Consider the following 24768-nt stretch of genomic DNA (forward strand, 5'->3'; position numbering starts at 1 on the left):
GAAAACAAAAAACTATCTGACTTTAAGAAGACATCTGAAGACAGCCCTCTTTAGGGAAGTTTTTAACATTTGATGTTTTGTCGTGGTTTTTAATATTCTGTTGGGAGCCACCCAGAGTGGCTGGGAAAACCCAGCCAAGTGGGTGGGGTATAAATAATAATTTGGCATTAGTATGATTATTATTACTTAATACCTACATGGAGAGAGTTTTTTCCTTGCAACAGGGATTTTTTGGGAAAATGGGGCTGGCGAAAATCAGTCAGATGGGCGGGGGTATAAATAATAAAATGAGTGTAATAATTAAACGAGCCAAACCATTTTCACATCAAAGTAATAAAGGCAGAGAGCATCAGTGCACTGGAAATCTTTATTTTGGACACACCAAATAGGGATATCCACGAGGAAGCCAGTTTTGCAAGTCAGAAGCCAGTTTTGCTTAAGAGATCGCCATCAAAACCAAACGACCAGATCACCAACAGAGAACAAAAGGGTATTTAAACTCAAATAGAAGTGTTATGTGGGCTACACAGTGTTTTAGTCTGCATATTGATTTCATTTTAAAATGTGTGGCTATCAAGGAGCAGGGGCATCATCTAAATCAACCGCCTCTGAGGAGAGGGAGAGGGAGACCATGGGAACAGGAAAGGTTTGCTGGGGATGGAAGGAATATGCTGGAAAGAAATTGGGATTTCTGGTTCCTCTCTGCTACCACTATACTCCACTGCAATGCACCCCAAAGCTGATGGGCAGAAACTGGCTACTGGGTTGCGATAGGGGAGATATTCGGTTCAGTTCAGTTTGCATTTAAAGCTTAAGGTGCCTGATTTGTGCTTTCCTAGCTGAAGCACAGCCATTGTTCAAGATCCGCACCCCTCTAGATTTTGCAGTGCAGCTCTCAAGCCAAAACAATGTGTACTAGGCCAAAGTAAGGATAAGCTGCCTACAACAGTGAAAATAGCAGGCAGAAATGCATTATATTAGGAAAAATTGCTTTGCAAAAAATATTCAGATTAGGGGAAATCGCATGGGAATGTGTGCATTTTAAGAGAAATTTGCACCAAAATCCTGGTGAATTTTCACAAGTGCTTTTTTAAAATGACAAACTGGTGCAAAAATGTGGAGAACTGACCTAAGAATGGCAGTGTGAGGGGTGAAAAAATGACTTTAGGTGGCATCTAACATTCCTGAGATGTAATATTACTTCTCATTGAGAATCAGCTGCAGGAGGTTGTAATCTTGAGGGAAGAGTAAGTAGAGGAGAGGGAAGCCAGATTGCCCCTTTTGCTCAAAATGTCAACCCAGCTACTTTTCTTCCTATAGGGGAAAATGTATCTGGAGCCAGTTCAGGGGGAAATACAGCCAAGTCTAGGTTTTGACTAGGAAACATGTCTGGCAACAAAAACTTCCTCTCCCCACCCTCTTTTTTCTGTTCGCATTTGCAAACTCGCACAGCTGGTTTTCAATTTTTAAAAAGCAGAAGAAAAATTACATGGAACTGATGTGGTTATTATTATTTTTTGCAGTGACCAATCACCTTCCTTTCAACCATTCTCCTTCTTTCCGCAGCCCATCTTCCTGTCCCTTGCACTCTCCCCTCCGACATGGACTCTGAATTGTGCTCATAGAGTTTTTAGGGATGGGGTCCAGGAAGCCAAGGCTGGGTAGTAGCAGCAGGGACACAATGGCCCAGCCAATCTGTGCAAGTGGGCAGAGGTGTCCTCTGTTGGTTTGGGTGAGGAAAAGGCAGCAGTAGCAGCAAGGGCCAGTTGTCAGGATCCACTTAGAAAGCCAGCAGAGATGGTGGTGGTCTTCTTCATTAGCATCCAGAGCAGGCAACGTTGGCACAAATCTCACAGGTCGCAGCATCTGCGCTGATCATTTCTGAAGCAAAGAAAAAGAAAGACTCTTTGGGTGACTTTGGGGCGACTGTTTGGGTGACTCAAGTACTCCAATTGGGACGGAGAGGGGAGGGGATCCATGTGTACCTCTGGGGCTTCACCGCTAATCATCTCAACCATGTCACTTCACCAGGGATGGGGAACCTGTAGGCCTCCAGATGTTGTTGGACTTCAGCTGCCATCATCATCGGCCAGCATGGCCAATGGCACAGATGATGGGAAGTGTAGTTCAAGAACATCTGGAAGGCTTCGGTTTCCTCCATTGGTTTGGCTGATCTTCTTGTAATGCTGTCCACATTGGTAGACCTCACTGCCTCTTGTGGGAGCGAACGCCCCCAGTTTAACGGTTGACTTCTTGAAGGAAATGCTTTATCTAGACCAGTGGTTCCCAACGTGGGGCACATGCCCCACAGGGGGGCAATTTGATTTTTAAAGGGGGCAATTTGAGAATGAGTCATTAACAGTTTATGGTCTTTTAGGCTTCCTCCACATGAATTCACGTTTGGAAGAATAAGAATTGTATATCACGGGGTGGGGATTAGGATTTTAGAGATGCTTGGGGGGGGCATGGAGGTTATCAATGGCTACTAGTTTGTCACTCCACAAGAAGTGGTGGTATGCCTCTGAGTAACAGTATCTGAGAATTGCAGATGGGAAGAGGGGTCTTGGGCTCATTGGTCCTGCTTCTAGGCTTCCCCAGGCATCTGGTTGGTCACTGTGGGAACAGGACGTTGGGCAAGATGAGCAGGGCTGGTCTGATATTCTAGCTGCAAAGCAAACTTGCACAGAGGCCCATCTGGAATATGCCTCTTCTTTCCGGCTGTTCAAAGCCGAGGAGTCATCCCACCTTCTCATGCATGCACTTGACCATCACCACATACCGAGTTGTCGGAGCAGTATTCCTGCTCTGGGGGATGCACAGACTGGTGCAAACTCTGAGGGCATTTTCGGGTCTCTGCATGCACCAAATGTGGCGCCCATGCGCGTGCGTACGTTCTTGGACCTCTCCTTGAAGAAGCCCTCCAGCTGCTTCACTGATTCCAAGGGGAATACGTGGTCTCCCACCTGCCCAGGGGAAATTAGAACAGAGTATCACCATCACTTGCCCACGGCAGGGCATGCAATAGGTTCCTTCTCCCTCCTCCCCAGTCTCGATGCCAGGGCTGGCCTGATACATTTTGGCACCTGAGGTAGACCCCAAAATAGTGCCTCCATCTGTCCCAGGGAAGAAGGGGTGAGGGAAGATCTACATTAGGAAGAAGGAGGGGGAAGACATTGGGATCTGCTGTCATCTGCCCTTACAGAATTCATCAGAGGGACAACTGACACTGTGTGCCATTGGGTCTGTCTCCTCCTACTGTTGTCCCCCCCTGCCTTCTGCCCCACCAGCCACCACTGCACATTAAAGCCTTGCCATCCTCCATCCTCATGCATGGAGACCCACTGAAAAGGTCAAACTGTAACTTAGAAACCTACGTGTGTTTGTGTGAAGGAACCTGCTCTTCAAGCAAATCCCTTGGCTGGGAAATTTCAAGGGCAAGGCTTATCCTTGCCCAGCATGTATTTGCAAAGCAATAAAGATAGAGGCCTGTTCTCAGAAGACCATCCTCCAAGGCTGTGCTGACTGATCAAATCCTGTGCTCTACAAGGAGCCTAGCCTGCCTAAAAACTAACAATACACAAACCCTCTATAAAGCTACAGTAGAACAGGTAACCTTAAAAATAAATAAATCAGCCCAAGGTCCACATTCCTCTGTGGACAACTTTCCAGGGGCCAAATTTTATGTTTGTACATTAGGCTAGTTTCCACATGAACTCACCCACCCCCATCCTCTATAGAATACAGAGGCGTGTGTGTGTGTGTGTGTGTGTGTGTGTGTAGAAACGAGCCCCAAAGGTAAAATCTACATTCATTTCTCCACCATTTCCCCCCTCTGATTCTCTCCCCACCATCATGTGGCCCCTAGACGTTTATGCAATAGAAGTGTGGCCCTCTGGCTGAAAATTGTCCCCCGCCCCACCAATGTGCCTCCAACTGTATCAAGATTATTTTCATGGGGTGTTTTATCAATATGCTGGCATGCGTGTGCACATCAGCTCAAGCACAGCAGAGAAAGAATCTCCAGGCAACCACACAGTACAGTCATACCTCGGGTTGAAGTAGCTTCGGGATAAGTATTTTCGGGTTGCGCGCTGCGGCGACCCAGAAGTAACAGAGCATGTTACTTCCGGGTTTTGCTGCTCGCGCATGCACAGACAGTCAAAATGATGTCATGTGCAGGCATGGAAGTGGCGAACTGTGACCCGCGCACGCGCAGACGCGCAGACAAGGGTTGCGTTCGCTTCTGGATGCGAATGGGGTTCCGGAATGGATCCCATTCACATTCAGAGGTACCACTGTACAGTCACATCAAAATTGCTTTGTTGCAGTGTGGTTGTTTTTCAATGCACACATGCCCATCAATAAGGAAAGGAGGAGAAAGGCATGTAAATGGTGTGACGGCAAGGGTGTGTCAAACTGTGCAAGGTCCAAATCCATAATTTGTTTTAGAGATTCTCCCAGTATTTGGGTGGGGTGGATTTCAGAACAGAGCAAAGAAGAGAGTGGAAACATAATCCTCAGTAATAGTGGCATGTGGCTGCTTGGTAAATTCACTGCTAATTCCTGCTAATAGTCTGACTGTGTACATATCTTTTGGTAAATGATTAACTGGACCCACTATTTGCTGTAAGCTATTCCTTTAGGGGTCTCCTTTGTTTTGCCTCCCTCAACTAAGACTATAGAAGTTCACCTCTTAGTGGACATGCACAGGATCTAAGACCTCCCAGACTTAAAGCCCAAAGTGATCAATAAGCAGCTGCCCTGTACTGAGTCAGATTATTCGCCCATCTGGTTCAGTATAATCTATACCAGTGTTTCCCACACTTGGGAGTTGTAGTCCAACAACTGCTGGAGACCCAAGTTTGGGAAACCCTGGTCTATGCAGACTGGCAGCAGCTCTCCAGGGTTCTAGATTGGGGTCTCTTCCTGGAGATGGCAAGGACTGAACCTGGGAGCTTTCTCTTGCAAAGCCGATGCTCTAATTCTCTGCTATAGTCCATTCCCTTAAAACTAAAGATTCCAGTTCTAAATGAAAAACTGTCCAAATATGAACAAAGGAAGCTGCCCTGTATCAGGTCAGAACATTGTTACTTATATCTCACTGTCACCTACACTGATGGGCAGTAGCTGCCCAGGGTCTTTGGGAAAGGTCTATCTCCACCCTGTTTTGAGATGCCAAGGATTCAACCTGGGGCCGAAGGCATCTAGGAATCAAGTTCTCTAGCCACTGAGCTACAGCCCTCTCCTTCAAGGTGATGCCATAAGGGCAGAACGGCGATCCTGGGAGGATTCCACAACTCTTACCTTGACTTCAACCCCATCTGAGAGGACAGCCAGCACACTCAGGCAGACTGTGGCCACCAGGTAGGTGTTCATGGTGAGTCACGATTCTGGTTCTCACTTGGAATGTCAGGGCGGACTGGCTTGACAGCGACGGAGCTGGATATTTAAAGGATGCCCTCTAGTTATTGAATAACTAAGGTATATTGGCACCGGCTAGGATGGTGACAACCCCCTAGGCAGTTTGTGAAGTGTGATAGCTCCAAAGAAATGCCTCCGCCCAGAAAACATTGACATCTTTGTTGTTTTATGGCTCTTCATCAGAAGAGTGTTTCCTTCTACGAACTTTGCTTGCCATATCCCAGCTGGGATGGAGCCGCCAGCAGGTGATGGGTGAATAACTTTAAGAGCCAAAGGGCAGGGGGACCACACCAAGGCCCAATCCTGTAGGCTGCTGAGCAACTCCTTCTTCAAATAGGGTCTGAACCAGCTTCAAGGTTTTGGTGTGAATTCACAAAGCCCTAAAGTGCTTGGGAAGGACTGCTTAATTCCTTATGCTCCACCCCCATCGCTGAATCTGATGGGGCATTTGGGTGGTCATCTATGCCCTTGAGGTTCGGTTGGCCCTCACAAAGGACTGAGCCTTTAATGTGGCAGGCCCTGCCCTGTGGAACTCCTTGCCAATTGAGGACAGGCAGGAGCTGTGCCTGCTTTCTGTTAGATGTCTTACAACAAACTCGGCCCTCCAGATTTTTTGAGCCTACAGCTCCCTTCATCCCTAGCTAGCAGGACCAGAGGTCAGGGATGATGGGAACTGTAGTCCCAAAACATCTGGAGGGCCGAGTTTGCCTATGCCTGTCTTACAAAATCCGTGAAGTTCAGGCAGGCCTTTGGACAGTGTTTGTTTTACCCCCAGACTTTACTGATGTTTTCAATTGATGTTACATTTTTGTGTTGGATTTGGCCCAGATGGGGTTATGAAGCTAATGCAACTCCTCTAGAAGTGATTAACATTCTGGCAGTCACATTCTGGCTTTTGGATGATCTCCCCATGTGCAAAACATTACAGCAATCCAAATGGGAGGCTGATACTTGTTGCAATAGAATCTCAGAGGTTCTTGCCTCACTTTCGAGATGTTCTAACTTAGCTTTCCCCAACCTCATGTTCTCCAGATCTTTTCAGTTCACATTTAAAGGCAAATCTACTCACTATGCATTTCCCCAAACTGCTTGTATACTGAAATAAAGCCATCCTTTGAAATTCGCATTTCTTTGAATTTTGCAATGCAGGATCTTCAGCCAAGGAACATGTACAAAAATACATATGCTATGGCCCAGAAGTGGGCATTGAAATGCATCTATGGACTCAGCTATACAGCTGCAAATATAACGTTTTAAGTGCATTATACAAATGTGACACGAGATGGCGATGGTGAGCTTATGGCAAATTCAATATATTTTTCAAAACGCTTTTTTAAAAAAGGATTTTCACTGAGTTTTTAATATGTGTCTAGATTCCACCTATTAGTGAGAACGACATGCAAAAATACATTACATTGCTTTGTAAGAATGTCTGTACAGTGGACACTCGGGTTGCGAACATGATCCGTGCGGGAAGCACGTTTGCAACCTGCAGTGCCACGTGTGCGCATGCGCGGGTTGCGATTCGGCGCTTCTGCGCATGTGCATGTGCGATTCGGCGCTTCTGCGCATGCACGACCGCCGGAACCCAGAAGTAACCCGTTCCGGTACTTCTGGATTTTGGTGCATCCGTAACCCGAAAAAACGCAACCTGAAGCATCTGTAACCCGAGGTATGACTGTATTAGGGGAAGTTGCACACGAGAATATGTAGGCTAGCAGATATGTGTGGTAAAATGTGGATGAGTTTTCATGGAGACTTTTAGAAGAAGAAAAATAGTAGACTAACATGGAAACACGGAGAACTGAGTTTAAGATTTGCTCCTGTTGACTGCCCTCAGCCTGCAACTGCAGCCCCTCCACTAAGAAAAGTAAACCATCACATGAAGAAAGGTTTTTTGTTGTTGTTGTCGTTTTGGTATTTTGCCATGTTGTATTTTGGAGCTACATGTTCTTTCCTGGCAGCAAAAGATACAGGCAGCAAAAGATACAGGCCATGTTTTAGTTTTGAAGTAGATAGGAGTTGTGCAACTGCTCGCTCTCAACATTCCTGAAAGTATATATAAAGTAACAATCCATTCCCTCCTGCTTTACAGTTGCTTATGTTTAACTTTCCCTTGGCTCAAGGGAAACCTACGACGACCTGTTTATTTTATTTCTAATTTTCCAAGGCCACCTTTCAATAGAAGCTTCCAAGGCAGCCGGAACAATGCTATAATGGAAAAGCAGGGGAAGTGGGTGGGAGGAGCTTAATTTGTTTAAATCGCATATTAAACAATTTATACATTTTAAACCCCCAATTGAAATTGCACCAACTGCGAGGCTGCACTCCTATTCTCATCTGCCTGGGAGTAAATCCCATCAAATTAAGTGGGGCTTACCTCTGAGTAGACATGCGAAGGAGCACCTCATAAAGGCATCAATCAACGCACAGTTAAAACTTTCCCATTAAAAGCCCCAGACAACAAAATAAGTTTTGACAGGCTGGCAAAAGGAAAACAGAGTCAGCACCAACAGGGCATCCTGGGAAATGGCATCCCACAACTGGGGTGCCACCACTAAGAAGGCTTCGCTTCCAGTGGCCACCACCTGCAGTTCTGAAGGCAGCAGCGACCACAGCAGGTCTCCTGATGCAGATCTTCAGAAATGGGCAGGTTAGTGTGGGCTGAGGATTGGTGGTTCCTACTGAATGGAGTGGGCTGTGCACTGGGGGGGGGGCGGGGAAAACAATTTATCAGGCTACACTGCCCCTAATTTTTTTCCAGTCAGGGCCTCCCATGGGGAGGAGAAGCCAGGTAACCATCATCCTACAGGCCTGTTACATCTCCTGAACTCTGGATTCAACCCAAGGACTCTAAAATTCATTTAAAACAAAACCACTCCAAGCAGAATAAACATATTCATAAACCATGGAAGCCAACAATTGTAATAGAATCATAGGATTATGGAGATGGATGGGACTAGGATCCTGAGAACTCCCCCCCCCCCCATTTCTCAGGAGGACAGACCATGAAGGCTTTATTTGGGGTGGTAGTCACATATCTTTGAAGGTCTGCTCAACATTTTAGGTTTGCAAATACAGTGGTGCCCCGCAAGACGAAATTAATTCGTTCCGCAATTTTTGTCGTCTAGCGAATTTTTCGTCTTGCAAAGCACGAAATCCCATAGGAATGCATTGAAAATCAATTAATGCGTTCCTATGGTCAAAAAAAGTCAAAACAAAGCCAAATTTGGTACAACAACAGTTTATTAACTGCTCTTTAAAGTCACACATACTGTAAAGAGCAGTTCAAAAATTTAAGGGAAAATAAATTAACTTTATAAACAAAACATGTCTTTGTTTTTAGGCAAAGAAAAAAAGTCGCGAGACGTTTTCGTCTTGCGAAGCAAGCCCATAGGGGAAATTCGTCTTGCGAAGCAAATCACGAACGGAAAAAACTTTCATCTAGCGAGTTTTTTGTATTGCGAGGCATTCGTCTTGTGGGGCACCACTGTAATAGTGATGAAGGTTTATCGTTTAACTTTTCCATGTCAACCTTGGGGCCAATTGACGCAGCTGCCTTTCATATATCAGAAGAAAGAGGAACTGCCTTCTGATGTGTTCTTTGAAGGACACCAACCTGAGCATGCGCAGGGGGTGGCAGGGCAACTCTGCTCATGTCACCTTCTCCCCAATTCTCCAGTTTTAAGGGCAGTACTCCAAATCAGTTTATGGATTTCTTTTTCAAGTCCCCATTAAAACTCACCAGCATTTTAGGGCTAATTTCTATTAATATACCCATTTTTAGGCAATATTCCCTAATGGAAAGCAGTGTGTGTCCAAAGAGCTCAGGGAACCCTCCTACTTTGAAATATAGAGCAAGGTTTCAGTTTGAGGGCATCTGTTCTGGTGCCTTGACTGCACTGGAACCTGATCGGATTATGCTTACAGAGGAGCTGACCCGTGACATTGCTAACAAACCAAGGCTCAAGTGTTGGATTAATTTTTCATACTTCCATGTGCTCTGCATGCAATCTGCTGACCACGTCAATCAAGGCCTGGTGGGATAGTAACAGCATGTCTTATTCAGCTACCTCTCTGGTTTCTGTTAAAACGCTGCAGATTTCAGATGGAGAGGCTTAAGAAATGTGATCTTTACAAATTCTGGTACAAACTAACCTGATCTGTAGCTCCTGGAGTAAGATGCCATTTGGAGCTGAACTATTCACACAATTTCACACAATTTCACACTTTCTCAATGTTCTAATGCAGTTCTTGACTAAAAAAAACAAGCAAAAGTCAAAATATATTTAGAATGGGGAAGAGGAGAACATCATTTGTCCCCCCCTTTTTTAAAAAAAATCCGCTGACCCATTTCACCAGTTCTGGATTTCTGCGTAGATCAGAACAGAACCACCAATCAGAATGCTTCCCTGAATTTTTGCAGTATAGCGGCACTTCGAGAAATGCACACACACAAAAAAAATTTAATTCTTTAATGTAAAGAATGTAATGTAATGTAATGTAATGTAATGTAATGTAATGTAAAGAATGAACACTTGAATGAAAAGCAGCATAGAAATCTAATAAATCAAAATCAAATATATGCCATTCAGGAGAAGAATGCATGCAAAACACACACAAAATGTGTGTAAATGTGTACAATTTAAATGTTAAGCTTTTGTGCATTGAATGCCCCACCCCACAGAGAAGGAGATGGAACAGAAGATCTGAGCAGACATGAAATGGAAAGGAAATGGAAATAGGATGCTGTTTCCTAAGACTTTAGAAATGCTTTCCTTGAGAGAAAACACATTTATAAACGTGTGTTATGAAGGAAAATATTAGGGATGTGCACTGGATTCAGCCAGAGTCCTAAGGGCAAGGTAGATTGGACTGATTTGGAGGGATCTGGGTTTCACCCAAGTCAGCTGGAGACAGGCCCAGATTTTGTTGGGTCACACCCTCGGGTTGTAAAGGGTCGGGTCTAGGGAGGGAGTAATGCCTGAGAAGAGCCTCAAATATCAGGTAGACAGGCCTGGGGGAGCAACATTTGCCCCAGGGTTCTGAGGTTCCCCATTCTTGCTATAAAGGCATGCAAGCTTCCAAGCTGTATAGAGTTATTAGCTGAACAAACTACAAGAAAACATTACATATTGTTGGCTTCTGAGCTAAGGAAAAGGCTGTCAGTTTTTGATTCTATAATTCAGGGGTGGCCAACGCCCAAGAGACTGCGATCTACTCACGGAGTTAAAAACTGGAAGTGATCTACCCCCTTTTTGGGGGTTCAGGCTTTTTTTTAGCAATGAACGCCCTGTTTTGGGGGGTTCAGGTCAAAGTTGTTGAGCTTCTTTTAGGGAGGGGGAGAAAGCCACACTATAATTGGATAACGGTTCTATGTCAAATGAATATGTTTGTTATCTTTGGGAAACTGGTGTCATTCTAAGGATAGCTTTTGTCTTACTTGCATCCCTACTTGCCATTTTCTTTGTGCTTAATCTTACGAGAATGGAAACAGATGGAAGAATGGGAAAGAAACCTAGAATTAGTTGGCTTGGCTGGTCATTGCCTCCGGCTGTTGGGCTTCACCTGCTGTTGGGCTCCCTGCCTTCTGCCCCACCTAGTTTCCCACTAGTTGCTACTGCTGCAAGCATTACCCTCACTCAGAATAGGCTATCTAATGCAGGCCAAGAGTGGGGAACCTGTGGCCCTCAGATGTTTCTGAACTACAACCTTGTTATCCCTGACCATTGGCCATGCTGGCTAGGGCTGATAGGAGCTGGAATCCAGTGGCATTTGAAGGGGCCACAGGTTCCCCATCCCCGATGTAGGCAATTGGATTTGGTGCTGCTGTGAAGACCGTCCCGAGTGAGGGCAATTGTTCCTCCGTTCATTCTGAATTGATTATTCTTTTCATCCCATGCCGCAGGATCCTTCCTACCAATCACCGACACAGGGGATGAGTACCATGAGGTGAAAAAATATATTATGAAATCTGCCTACTAGGATTATCTTCTGAAAACTACAGCATTCTGGATAGATTGCAACCCAGCTCAGGTGGTCGGTGTAAAAACAGCTTTTGACCTTCTTCCTTCCTTTCGCTACCTCATCATATTTATGGTACTGTTATTACCTAGGAGTCAGGGCTCTCATGTGCCTTTGCTGCCCTTTCCAGGAGTTAAAATGTTACCCAAATGGCACCTCTCTAAGTGGCAGCTGATGTCATTCATCATGGGACCATCCCAGCCATTTCCATTTACACCAGGCTATTCTGGAGGTCCTTGTCATGAGGCCTATTTCTCTTCCACCCATAAACTGACGAGTCTGTACTTTTGGACCCAAATAAGAGACTCGTTGCATTATGTACATACTAATTTACAACTAAAGAAAGCATTTTTCCCAAAAACATCGTCGTAAGGGTTTACCTTCAACCCACATGAGTGATGCTTAGGGATGGGAAGGTTGGGTGTGTTTCTGGACCCCACTGCCATTTTCAGATGTTAGTTTTTGTTGCTGTTGTTTTACAAACTGCTCTGTTTGTCCCTTAAAAAAAAAAGATTCCACCTACTTTCACAAAGAAAAGTGCTTATGAGATTATCCGAGAGCTGACTGTTTCTTCCTTTAATATTTTAAGCTGCTCAGAGGTGTTCTGCGGCCACGCAGTTTAAAAAAAGAAAAGAAAAGAAACCTTGTAAGATGCTTTCAAGAAACAGTTTTGCATCACAGCATGCAGCCCCTTCCTGGGGAATTGCACGCAGAGGAAGATGTCTGCATGGGGCCACCATCTTGGGCAAACAAAAAATGAGAGGCACAAATACAAGATGGGTGACACCTGGCTTGAGAGCAGTACATGTGAAAAGGATCTAGGAGTCTTGGTTGACCACAAACTTGACATGAGCCAACAGTGTGACGCGGCAGCTAAAAAGCCAATGCAATTCTGGGCTGCATCAATAGGAGTATAGCATCTAGATCAAGGGAAGTAATAGTGCCACTGTATTCTGCTCTGGTCAGACCTCACCTGGAGTACTGTGTCCAGTTCTGGGCACCACAGTTGAAGAAGGACACTGACAAACTGGAACGTGTCCAGAGGAGGGCAACCAAAATTGTCAAAGGCCTGGAAATGATGCCTTATGAGGAACGGCTAAGGGAGCTGGGCATGTTTAGCCTGGAGAAGAGGAGGTTAAGGGGTGATATGATAGCCATGTTCAAATATATAAAAGGATGTCACATAGAGGAGGGAGAAAGGTTGTTTTCTGCTGCTCCAGAGAAGCGGACACGGAGCAATGGATCCAAACTACAAGAAAGAAGATTCCACCTAAACATTAGGAAGAACTTCCTGACAGTAAGAGCTGTTCGACAGTGGAATTTGCTGCCAAGGAGTGTGGTGGAGTCTCCTTCTTTGGACGTCTTTAAGCAGAGGCTTGATAATCATATGTCAGGAGTGCTCTGATGGTGTTTCCTGCTTGGCAGGGGGTTGGACTCGATGGCCCTTGTGGTCTCTTCCAACTCTATGATTCTATGATTCTATGATTCTATCTTTTCTTCACCTGTACAATGACCGTGGTAGCCTTAGATCATGGAAAAGACCTGTATCTGAAATGCTGGGGACTTGCACCATGCAATTCATAGGGGTGGTGATCTGTCAATGATTTTTTCTTTGTATTGCAAGGGGTTGGACTAGATCACTCTTGGGTCCTCTTCCAACTCTACCATTCAACAATTCTATGAATACCCCAATTCTATGAAGACCCAGTCAGGTCTAGCAGGCACTTTCCTGCAATCCTAGCTGGAGAGCAGACAGGAATGTGCATCAATGCCAAGGCCACTTAGCCAACTTAAGCCCCTTTAGCCCACTTTGGCCCTCTTCAGCCCACATAGGCCCTAACAGACCTACTTCAGTTCACTTCAACCTACTTTGGCCCACTTAAGTCTTCTTAGCCCTCTTAGCCATCTTAAGTCCCCACTTAATTCCCAACTTCTTAAGTCCCCTAAGGCCAATTAGCCAACTTCTAAATGCATACAAGAATGGGTGCATTCGGAGAAAGTCACACTAAAAAGCTGGTGATTTTTCACTGGGACTATCACGGGTCAGCTCCTCTGTAAGCATAATCCGATCAGGTTCCAGTGCAGTCAAGGCACCAGAACAGATGCCCTCAAACTGAAATCTTGCTCTATATTTCAAAGTAGGAGGGTTCTCTGAGCTCTTTGGAAGTGAAGCAGAGAGAACCCTGTTTTACAACAGCGAACCAAGTGATTTCCAGCCCTGAGACTAAAACATGACTGCAGGTGGGGGTGGAATGCAAGTGAAGCAACTGATACTGAGTGAAATTCCCCTCTTCCAATTTTGCCACCCTGTTTGCAGGTTGCAAGGGGGCACATATGGGGGATTGGGGAGGGTGCACAGCTGAATTACAGGGTGAAATGAGCAGTGGCAGAAATCACGTTCCTTGGTGTTGCTGAGCAAGATTTCCCCCTCCCAAGATTCCAGAGCGAGGGCCAGGGAAATCGCCCTCATTGTGAGTAGGCTTCAGGTGCTATCATATGGTGCCACTGTGAAGCCAGTACAGAGTGAGAACAATGCTTCCCTCCGTCCCTCTGAAGTCTTGTGTGTCAAAAAAAAAAAGATCACTTGGTGGCAGTTGTCGACTCAAGCAGGGCCAAATAACCAATGGCAAAGGGTGGCAAAAATAAAATAAATGATGGGGGAAGCATTCCTGAAACATTCCAGAATGAGAATGAGAAGGAGAAGGAGAAGGGGAAAGAGAAAGAGAAAGAGAAAGAGAAAGAGAAAGAGAAAGAGAAAGAGAAAGAGAAGAAAGTTAGGTAGTTTCACCTTTCAATGAAAACTGAATTGAATTTCCCTCCCATCCCTACTCTTTAAACAAACTTGCGGCCCACAGGTCAAACCAAGGACACTGACTTGTCACCAAGATTGAAATGAAAATCACCTTGTGGATGCAAATCCCATAGTTTAGCTATGTTCTGGGTGGAGCAGAACTTTCTTTGGATAGCTATGATATGTGGGTTGGAAGCATCCTCTTTAATCAGACCAGCCCAAGACATTTTGGCCTCTGAGGTGGACCTCAAAATGGTGCTCCTCGCTGCCAAGGAGGAAGGAGTGAGGGAAGATCATGAACAAGGGAGGAAGAAAGAGTAACATTGGGATCTGCTGCCCTGTGGAACCTGCCACCTGAGGTGATCATCTTACCTTGTCTCATAGATGGGTTGGCCTTGTCTTCAAAGGTACCTGTTTGAAAGACCTGTTCTATTATTTAATTTCTGTTCACTTAGAATGTTACAGAAGCAGGGCTGCCTTAAGCATATCCGGAACCATGGTGCAAAGATCCCTCCGGTGCCCCCCCACCCTGTTTCCCAGAGTTGTCGACCCTTTCCCAAGCCTCTGTGGGGATCGCTCTCCTCTTGCAGAGGCTTGGGAGGCAAGCTGCATGCCCACCAGCCACATGGTTGATGGGGCACAGGGTGGGTGTGCAGGGAAAGGAGAGGCCTCCCACAAAGCTGCGCAGCTCCCCCACTCGCTGGTGCGCCCCTGAGAGGCTAGTGCCCTGGCGCAACATGCCAGTAAGCCCAATAGGAAAGATGGCTCTGTACAGAAGTCCTCTCTTCCTATCCTGTTAGAGTTATTTTGTTGCTCTTGTCATTGTTGGTGATTTGTAAATGAGCTAAAATGTTGTCATCAGTTTCTGCTGCTGTTACGATCACAGACATTATTTGGCACATTGCAGAAAAGCAACAACACCAATCTAGGAATAAAGAATCCTTGTGGCTTCAATATGGGTTGAAACAGCTGGGGAAAGCCACGCGTTTGGTTCCTGCAATCGTGGTTTGTAAATGTTAGGCTAGTGGCTTCATCATCTGTCAGCTTCCACAATCTGGCACGGAAAAGCCTTTCAGACTCGGAACAAAAACAGCAGCAACAACAAACGTACTTTCTGCGGTAGATGCATCACTTCTGGAACAGTTGAGCTGTATTTGTAGAATCAGAATTGTAGAGCTGCAAGTGACTCCAAGGGTCAACTAGTTCAGCTCCCAGTAATGCAGGAATCCCAGACAGATCCCCATCCAACCTGTGTTTGAAAACCTTCAATGGGGAGAGTCTACAACCTTCCAAGGTAGTCTCTTCCACTGTCGAAGCGCTCTTACCATCAGAAAATTCTTCCTAATGTTTATTCAGAATCTCATTTCTTGTCATTTGAATCCATTGGTTTGGGGTCTACCCTCAGGAGCAGCAGAAAGCAACCTCGCTCTATCTTCCTTGCTGCATACCTTTCAGATATTTGGTTGTGAGCAGTGTTGTTTTTCTAGAAAAAGAGATGCCGGAACTCACCATGAACACCTCCTTTGTTCTCCTATAATGGCAATGGCGTCCGTCTGAGAGGTGCCAGAACTGAGATCTGGTGAGTTCCAGCTGAAATAGGCCCTGATTGTGAGGATATTTGGTTGTAAGAAGGGTCTGGTGGTTGAGATCTCTCTCTCTCTCTCTCTCTCTCTCTCTCTCTCTCTCTCTCTCTCTCTCCCCCCCCCCCCAGCCTCCCCTTCACCATCCTTCTGTTTGGAAGCCCTCAGCGGGGCGGGAAGCACAATTTGGTTGGGGAGCACAGTGTGCAGGCTGAGGGGGAGACAGCAAAATTCAGCAGCAGGGGAAAGGTTCAGCAGCTTAAGGAAGCTTAGCCACTGATGCAGGCCACGCTGAAGGTCTCCGAGAGGGCCAGATGTGGCCCTCGGGATGCTCGCATGCATCCCAGTTCTGCAGAATTCAGGAGTGATGTCTTGCGGCGCAGGACAAAGCAGCTAAATGACAAAGGAGAGGAAATGAGGGTGGGGATATCATTGCCCCTCATAACTGTGGGGCACACTTGCATGTCCAAAAAGGTACTTTCCCCATATGTAGTGGGGTGGGTGATGTGCAGAATCTAGGGAGGAGGGGAACCTTTTGCAGCACCTTCCTGTCCTTATCAGAAAACAATGTTGAAGCTTCCTCATCCCGCTGCCCGGCCTTTGTTCCCATGGAAACCAACTGCTCTTTACCAGCCTGTGCAGGGAGTGAGAAAGCTTGCCTGGGTGTTGCCTTTTATCAGCCCAGGTAACAGATATATAGCTTGTAAACATCGGCCTCCCACTCCTTTCCCCAGGGAAGGGAATTGGATGGGGTTGAGGGCATCATAATACCTGCTGGTCTCACCTTTGCTGGGAAGCCAAGCAAAAGAGATTCCTGCTTATGCAGGCTTTTGATTCCCTGTGGATAGCTCAGTCGGTACAGCGTGAGATTCTTAACCTCAAGGTCGTGGGTTCGAGCCCCATGACGGGCATAAGATTCCTGCATCACAGGGGGTTGGACCGAATGACCCGTGGGGTCCCTTCCAGCTCTGCAATTCCGTGCGGTGTGATTCTAGCCTCTTTTGATGTTGAAATGGGGTGGGGTGGGGTATGCAGTGGTGGCTGATGCCCTTTAGGACTGGTAGGGCAGAAGGCAGGGAGCCCAACAGTAGGAGGCACCAGAGAGTCGAAGGCAGCCAGAACCAACTCATTCTAGTTATGTCCCCATCTTCTCCTCCTACTGAGTTTTACAAGGGGCAGCACTGAGACTGAGGAGGAGGAAGCAGGTGGACAGTGTCACCTCCTGGACTGGTTGTAAGTGTGAAGGTAGCCAGGTAGGGGCAGGCTGAGATTGGCAAGGCTGTGCCCCATTCACTCCCATGTACTGAGCTAGCGGGGGTGGGATAGGGGTAGGATCAGTCCTTCCTCTTCTTTTTGATGGAAGGACATTTATCATTATTGTTGTTATTATTATCATGATGCCTTTGGAGGAGGTGGGAGGGACGTGGTATGGTCCCCTGTGGTGAAGGAGGCAGTACACTCCTTGGGCCCAGATCTGCTGCCCGAGGCCAACTCCTCACTTTGCCTCATGGGTGGGCCAGCCCTGGATGAGAGGACACTGCCCTTCCCCTTGATTAGTTTTGCTAGCAATACCTGGGGACTTTTTCCATGCAAAGAAAGCATGACTGATTGGCTGGAATACTGGGCAGGAACACTCCACACTGCAAGAACTAAAATAAAATTGCAGTTCTGAATGGCAACATAAGCAATAAATGAGCCACGGTGCAGTGTAGATCATGGCTGGCGTGCAAATGTTTCATTTGTGTGCAGCCAATGGATTCTTACACTTTGATCAGGCAAATTCATGGACAAATTGAAGTCTGGCAATTAGCTTTGATGTTTATATGGATACCCCACCTTCAGATGTGGTATAACTCTGAATGCATTTTTTTTTTAAGGGTGGGGTGAACAACAAGGGACAATAGGGGAAGACTATAACTTTCAAGACCTACCTTTCATGGAAAAGAGGAAGGAGAAGAAGAAGAAGAAGAGGAAGAGGAGGAGTTTGGATTTGATATCCCGCTTTATCACTACGCGAAGGAGTCTCAAAGCGGCTAACAATCTCCTTTCCCTTCCTCCCCCACAACAAACACTCACACTCTGTGAGGTGAGTGGGGCTGAGAGACTTCAAAGAAGTGTGACTAGCCCAAGGTCACCCAGCAGCTGCATGTGGAGGAGCAGAGACGCGAACCCAGTTCACCAGATTACGAGTCCACCACTCTTAACCACTACATCACGCTGGCTGAGACTGAGGAGACTGAGAGGGATAGCCATCTTCAGGTATCCAATGTGCTGCCACATGGAAGAGGGGACAAGCTTGTTTTCTCCTCCTCTGGTAGGTAGGATTCAAACCAATGGCTTTGAGTTACAAGAAACATACGGAAAAACTTTCTGGTAGTAAGAGCCATTTGACAGTGGAACGTTCGACTCGGGAGGTGGTGGACTCTTCTTTCTTGGAGGTTTGTAAGCAGAGGTTGGCTGGCCACCTGTTATGAATCTCAACTAAAGCATCCATGGGGGTCCCTTCCAACTCTATGATTCTATTATTCTACCTGTGGTCTTCTCAGAAGTGTTTGGTCAGCCATTGTACAAAACAGATGCTGGACCAGATGGACCTTTGGCCTGATCTGACAGGTGTCTTCCTTATGCTCCGATGAAGCATAAGATCTATAGCTCAGAGTTGGCGGACTTATGGTCCTGCAAATGCCGCTGGACTACCACTCCCATCATCCCTGGCCATTTACTATGCTTACTGGGGCAGGTGGGAGCTGGGGTCCAAGAACATCTGGAGGGTCATCCTCACAGTAAGATGATTTGATATAGGATTACCATTATGGACAAGGGGCTATAGATCTGGCCAGCACCACCAAGGACTAGAGTGGCTGTCTTGACAGCCAAACCCCAGCAGATGGCAGAATAATGCAAAGGAATGACTTCTCTTTCCAGCAAGTGCTCTTCTAAACCTTAAAGCAAAAGGAGGCTGCTGGTTGCCTTGGCACAATGATGGGGAGAGTGTGACCTCCAAGAAATCTCACCATCCCTGATCATTGGCCATGCTGGCTTGGGTTGATGAGAGTTAAAGTTCAATGACATGTGAAGAGCCATAGATTTCCCCACCTCTCTCTCTCTCTCTCTCTCTCCTTCCTTCCTTCATTCCTTCCTTCCTTCCTATTTGTATACTGCCCTTCATCCATAGACCTCAGGGCACTTCACAACATAAAATTATAATATAATAAAAAGCAACATACATAATAAAAATAAGAACAAAGACAAACCAATAATCACCCCACCCACCCACCCTTCCCACAACACATGTCAAAGGCGATCGGGTGTCAGTCAGCCCAGTGCCTGATTAAAGAGGAAAAAATTTGCCTGGCACCTAAAGGCGTATAATGAAGGCACTAGATGAGACTTCCGGGGGGGGGGAGCATTCCACAAATGGGGAGCCACTGCGGAAGAGGCCAATTCTCATGTTGCCACCCTCCAGACCTCTTGTGGAGGAGGAAGAAGAGCCTCAGATTATTATCTCAGGGTCCAGATAAGTTCATATGGAGGAAGGCGGTCCTTCAGCCATTTAAGGCTTTATTGGTCAAAACCAGCACTTTGAATTGGGCCCAGAAACTACGTAATTGGCATCAAGTGCTGTCGGGCCAGGATTGATGCAAACTGTCTTGCCCTGGTGAGCAACCTGGCCGCCGAATTCTGCACTAGCAGAGGTTTCCAAACCATCTTCAGAGGCAGCCCTACATATAACTCATTGCACTAATCTAGCCTAGAGGTTACCAGAGCATCAACAACAGTAGTTAGGTTATTTAACAGAAGTAGCCATGAACAGCCAGAACTAGCTATGCTGGAATAGGCCTGAATTTCAGTACAAGGCAGAGTGCTGGAGGTGGGAAACAGTGGGACAGCCGAAGCAGATGGAGTCAATGGAGAAAGGTGGGTGGGGAACCCCTCTAGAAGTGGACAGGTTGGATCTCTGACAAGACCAATCTGCCCCTCTGCTGGAAACCTGTTGGGGAGGAGGGGGAGGAGGAGGAGGAGAGAGAGAATCAGAAAGCAGAAAGGAGAGTGTATGGAGGAAGATGCAGAGAGAAAAGGGGGAGAAGGTTTCCCCTCCTATTTTGAACTGCTGACCGTGCTTCTCTGTCCATCCCAGGGTTAGCACTGGTCACTTCCTCCTGGTCCAGCGGCAGTGACTCCAGTTCACTTCCCACTCAGGAGGAGCTTATTGCTGCCTCTCGCCTTATTGTCAACCTCATTGTCACCTTACTGGCAACTCCTTGTTGTTGTGTCTCAAGCCTACCAGGGAGACTTGCAAGCAAATCCCAGAATTCTGTTCTTGGGGTCTGCTGCTCAAGGAGAAAACTTAGAACAGGGAGATAAGGCAACTGGGCTCGACTGAGCAGCTGAATGAATCGTGGACTCGCTTCCTCCATCAGGAAGGCCTGCTCCGCCCCTTATGGATCATGGGGAATTAATTTTCTTCCATGCCTGCCACGAGGGAGCAAGCAACAGCTGTTCTTGAACTGTATTTCCAATGTGAAATCTCTTAATGCATCAGAGAGAAAAAATCCCGCTGGCTCCATTTCAGTTGCTGGAATGGGAGCAAGCGGCTGCTCCAAGGCAGTCTATTTGGTGTGATCCATTTTGTAGCAGAACAAAAATTTAGCTGCATCTACCAGTTGAAAGATGGTAGAGGTGCCACTTTCTTCCTAGGATGGAGACACATGCATGACAAATATGGTAGATTGCTTTATGCCTGGTTAGATTATTGCTTCACTTGCTCAACCTTTATTTGGAAACTGATCAGTGCCTGATTGACAGCTTGTTCAGCATCATTTAAAAAAGGGTCTTCTTCCAAGCTACATCTTCCCAGCTTCAGAAGTCATCATTGTGGTACATGTGAAGGATCATGTACCCACAAATGCCTTGTATTTGTGCCATGTACCCACAAAAAAGCCAGTGTGGTGTAGTGGTTAAGAGGGGTGGACTTGTAATCTAGTGAACCGGGTTCGCTTCCCCGCTCCTCCACATGCAGCTGCTGTGTGACCTTGGGCCAGTCACACTTCTTTGAAGTCTCTCAGCCTCACTTACCTCACAGAATGCTTGTTGTGGGGGAGGAAGGGAAAGGAGAATGTTAGCCACTTTGAGACTCCTTAGGGTAGTGATAAAGCGGGATATCAAATCGAAACTACTACTACTTCTCTGGCATGAACAGGGTTTCCTCCTCCTGCTCTGCTGAAGTTTAGCTTGAAAGAAACATTCTGTTGCAACCGACAGAAAAGGCTGTGGTCTTTTTCTTGCAGTGTGTGTGTGGTGCCCATGACAGCTTCCCAAGTTTGCAAATGGGCTCATAGACCCCCCACAAAAAGCTGATGATGTTCGCCTAGCTTATTTTACTTTTATGTAGCCAGCATGATGGCTCCAGAGCATCACAAAATCATTTTCTAACCAATGAGAATTGACCATGTGATATTGTCACAAAGCCAATTCAGAGTGAAGGGAGTGCTCTCACTCTGAGCCATCATTGCACCATGTACTATGTCAAAGAAGCCAATTCAAAATCAGGGCCGCACCCACAAAGAGAATAGCTTGTCCTCACAACACTATATAGTCCATCAGGTTTTATCTGCTTAGTGATAGCGCAGATCCAATTCAGAGTGAGGGCAAAGAAGTAGGTGTGCTCACTCTGAACACACAAGCTGCATCATCACTGTTCTCAACTTTTAAAAAGTGGCTGAAAGGGGGCACTTTGTATTGGACACCAAGGTGGTCATCAAATGTACTATTGGTAACCGTCGCTTTGAGATCTGACTATATATTCAAAGGGGCAAGGCAAGAATTGTTATTTCCCCTTTACGTTTCTCTTGTGCTGAATCGGAACCTGCCAACTCAGTCCCGTTTGCATCAGGCTTCTGGCTGAAGAGAGAACAGAGTAAGCCTGATTAGGGATAATCCACCTAGAGCTTAGTGAAAGTGTCTCATGCCGTTTGATCTAAGCTCATTCCGTGTTGCTCGGCACCTTCCTGACAATACAAAAAGCAGGACATGTGTTTGTTTTTTACCAGTGCTTCAAGAGACTCTCAGAGGACCCAAACAAAGCAAGGGCTTAGAAAGAGTTTTGCTGCATTGTTGAATATAACACAGTGTTGACATGGCACAACTTGAGGACCATTTAGCTGCGAGTAAAGAACGGCATCAACAAAGTGCTCCTCCCTGCCCCCTGCCAGGGTTTTCTGGTTTTCTTTACCAGCTATTTCTGCCCCATATACGGTAAATCTCATTATTCCATGAGCTTGATAGCAGGAGCTAGGCTTGAAGGTGCTTCAAATGAAAATTTGGGGAAGCTGCTCAGAATGGGGTTAGTGAGAACTCTCAGGGGGTTTGGGTGGGTTTCCAGGAGCAGAAGAGCAGGCCCGACACTTAGTTTCTAGAAAATGCTTTCTTCTGCCTTTCAGCACAAAGGCGCCAAAAGTAAAAATACAGAGAAAATCAAAACAGACATTGAAAAGCTTTGATAATAAAGAACAATTCCAGCTTCTGTCGAGCCCAATGTCCAGTGAAACAAATGTGTGTTTTTTTAATTGTTTGCCAAAATACCTCATTCATTCATTCACTTGCTTGCAGCATTTATGCCCTTCCTTTAGCCAAAAAGGCTCTCAGAGCAGCTTGCAAAAATTAGCTCTGAGACAATTCACTGCCCTCGGGGTAACAATATAAAACGCAATGACTCAGGAGGAAAAAAGAACAGGAGAAAAGAGAGGGGAAAGAAAGCTCAATTACAAGTTCTTTAAGTTACAGTTATTAAAGTTACAGCTGACACCAGTGCTGGTTCTGTCTGCCTTGCCTTTGATAAAGAGTAGTTCCTCTTCTGATGCAGGTGGTGCTGTGGGTTAAACCACAGAGCCTAGGGCTTGCCGATCAGAAGGTTGGCAGTTCAAATCCCTGCGACGGGGTGAGCTCCCGTTGCTCGGTCCCTGCTCCTGCCAACCTAGCAGTTCGAAAGCATGTCAAAGTGCAAGTAGATAAATACTTCCGGCGGGAAGGTAAACGGTGTTTCCGTGTGCTGCTCTGGTTTGCCAGAAGCGGCTTAATCATGCTGGCCACATGACCCGGAAGCTGTCTGCGGACAAACGCCAGCTCCCTCGGCCAATAAAGCGAGATGAGCGCCACAACCCCAGAGTCGGTCACGACTGGACCTAATGGTCACGGGTCCCTTTACCTTTACCTAGTTCCTCTTCTGAAGGACTCTTTCATACTCCCAAATATCCAGGAGCAGAACTGGTTGCAGTCTCCAGGCCAGATGGGCAGGGTAGGGTCTGCCACACATTTCTTCCCTTGGCAAACTAACTTGATGGCAGTTGGACAGCATCCTTGAGAGAGCATTTTGCTATCCCCCTATTTAGGCCATGGGTGCAAAAGGGACTTTGACCCTTGAGCTGTTGGTTCAGAAAAATGCAGCTTAGAAAGGAGAATTCCTGTCGGCCAACTGGTGCCAAAAAAGGATAGAACTTTTTTCATGTATGCAACAACAGCAGCAAGAATACTGATCGCAAAGTATTGGAAGACACAAGATTTACCCACCTTGGAAGAATGGCAGATGAAAGTGATTGACTATATGACATTGGCGGAAATGACGAGCAGAATTCGTGACCAGGGAAAGGAGACTGCGGAAGAAGACTGGAAGAAATTTAAGATTTATCTTAAGAACTATTATAAACTTGATGAAGTTTAGAATGTCGAGATTTTACAGAGAGAAAGGGTTGCAGTAATATAAGATTAGATTAAGAAAGGACTATGATGAATTAGGATGGGAAAAAACATTTATAAGTTGCTATAAAATTTGGACATGAGGATGCAGAAAGGGGAGGTATGGGGAAGTCCGAGGAAAGAAGTTTATGAAAGGACATTTTGAAATTATATTTGTTTGTTTGTCTGTTTTTCTTTTATGTTTGTTTGTTATAAAAACTCTTGTAAAACCAATAAAAATTTTATAAAAAAAAAAAGGAGAATTCCTGGATGCCAAGATCCAAGTTTGGGTCAAGCACTTTTCGATGAGAAACCCTAGTGGTTCACAAAATATGCAGCAATGTAAAGCATGGAAATATAGGCTGTTAGATCTTTGAAATTTGCCCTTCTCAGTGACTTCCAAAATTTCCCTCTTCCCTCAGCATAGGAAAAGACCACACTTTTGATAAGTTAAAAATGGTTTACTTACAAATTGTCCAAAGGTCAAATTCATGTGCTTCAGAAAACTTGCACAGGCGGTAGAACTTAGCTTAGTTACAAAGTGGTGAACATTCCTAGATTATTGGTATGGGAACTCAAGAGTGGCTAGTGAGAGCCATGCAGTCTGAGCTGGAGCAACCAGCTCAAACCTCTTCACGCCCTGAAATTCTCATGTAGGTTGGGGAAGGGGACATTGAGCTTGATTTCCTCCCAACGTAAGGGGAAGTGACATAGCTAAGCCTGGCAGGACAGCTTACTCTATGATTTTAACCCCTTTTGTGCATTAATTAGACTTAAGCATGTTGGTTATATGAGGCTAGTTAGCACACATGAGCCTCCAATGAATTGGCAGGGCAGGCGGGCATAGAGGAAGACCGCAAATGCATATCTAAGTGCATAGGTTGGATCTTATCCATGGGTAGGCAATCTAAGGCCCGGGGGCCGGATCTGGCCCAATCACCTTCTAAATCCAGCCCATGGACGGTCTGGGAATCAGCGTGTTTTTACATGAGTAGAATGTGTCCTTTTATTTAAAATGCATCTCTGGGTTATTTGTGGGGCATAGGAATTCATTCATTCATTTATTTTTTCAAAATATAGTCTGCCCCCCCCCAAGGTCTGAGGGACAGTAGACTGGCCCCCTGCTGAAAAGGTTTGCTGACCCCTGATCTTATGGGTATCATTGGACCCCAAGATTGACACTGGAAATGATACTAGGTCATATTGTAACATAGTGCATAG

The 24768-nt window shown here is 46.0% G+C and overlaps 1 protein-coding gene across 1 annotated transcript; it reads right to left on the minus strand.

The window, feature by feature from the left end:
• Nucleotides 1-354: 354 nt before the first annotated feature.
• Nucleotides 355-5431, minus strand: GUCA2A (guanylate cyclase activator 2A). Its single transcript, XM_082230722.1, has 3 exons — nt 5305-5431; nt 2780-2963; nt 355-1881 (listed from the first exon to the last, which is right to left on the minus strand). Exons 1-3 carry the CDS (start codon nt 5374-5376, stop codon nt 1817-1819), a joined length of 321 nt encoding a protein of 106 aa, XP_082086848.1. The 5' UTR covers nt 5377-5431; the 3' UTR covers nt 355-1816.
• Nucleotides 5432-24768: the final 19337 nt, after the last annotated feature.

The sequence above is a fragment of the Podarcis vaucheri genome (genome assembly GCF_965113315.1).
Source record: "Podarcis vaucheri genome assembly, chromosome: 7".
Taxonomy (NCBI): Eukaryota; Metazoa; Chordata; class Lepidosauria; order Squamata; family Lacertidae; genus Podarcis; species Podarcis vaucheri.

Excerpts from the sequence above, each read along its gene's own strand:
- GUCA2A (XM_082230722.1), bottom strand. The coding sequence starts at position 5,376 with ATGAACACCTACCTGGTGGCCACAGTCTGCCTGAGTGTGCTGGCTGTC. Across the intron at positions 2,964-5,304 it reads CAGATGGGGTTGAAGTCAAG|GTGGGAGACCACGTATTCCC; the intron begins GTAAGAGTTGTG and ends TCCCCTGGGCAG. Across the intron at positions 1,882-2,779 it reads AATACTGCTCCGACAACTCG|AAATGATCAGCGCAGATGCT; the intron begins GTATGTGGTGAT and ends TCTTTGCTTCAG.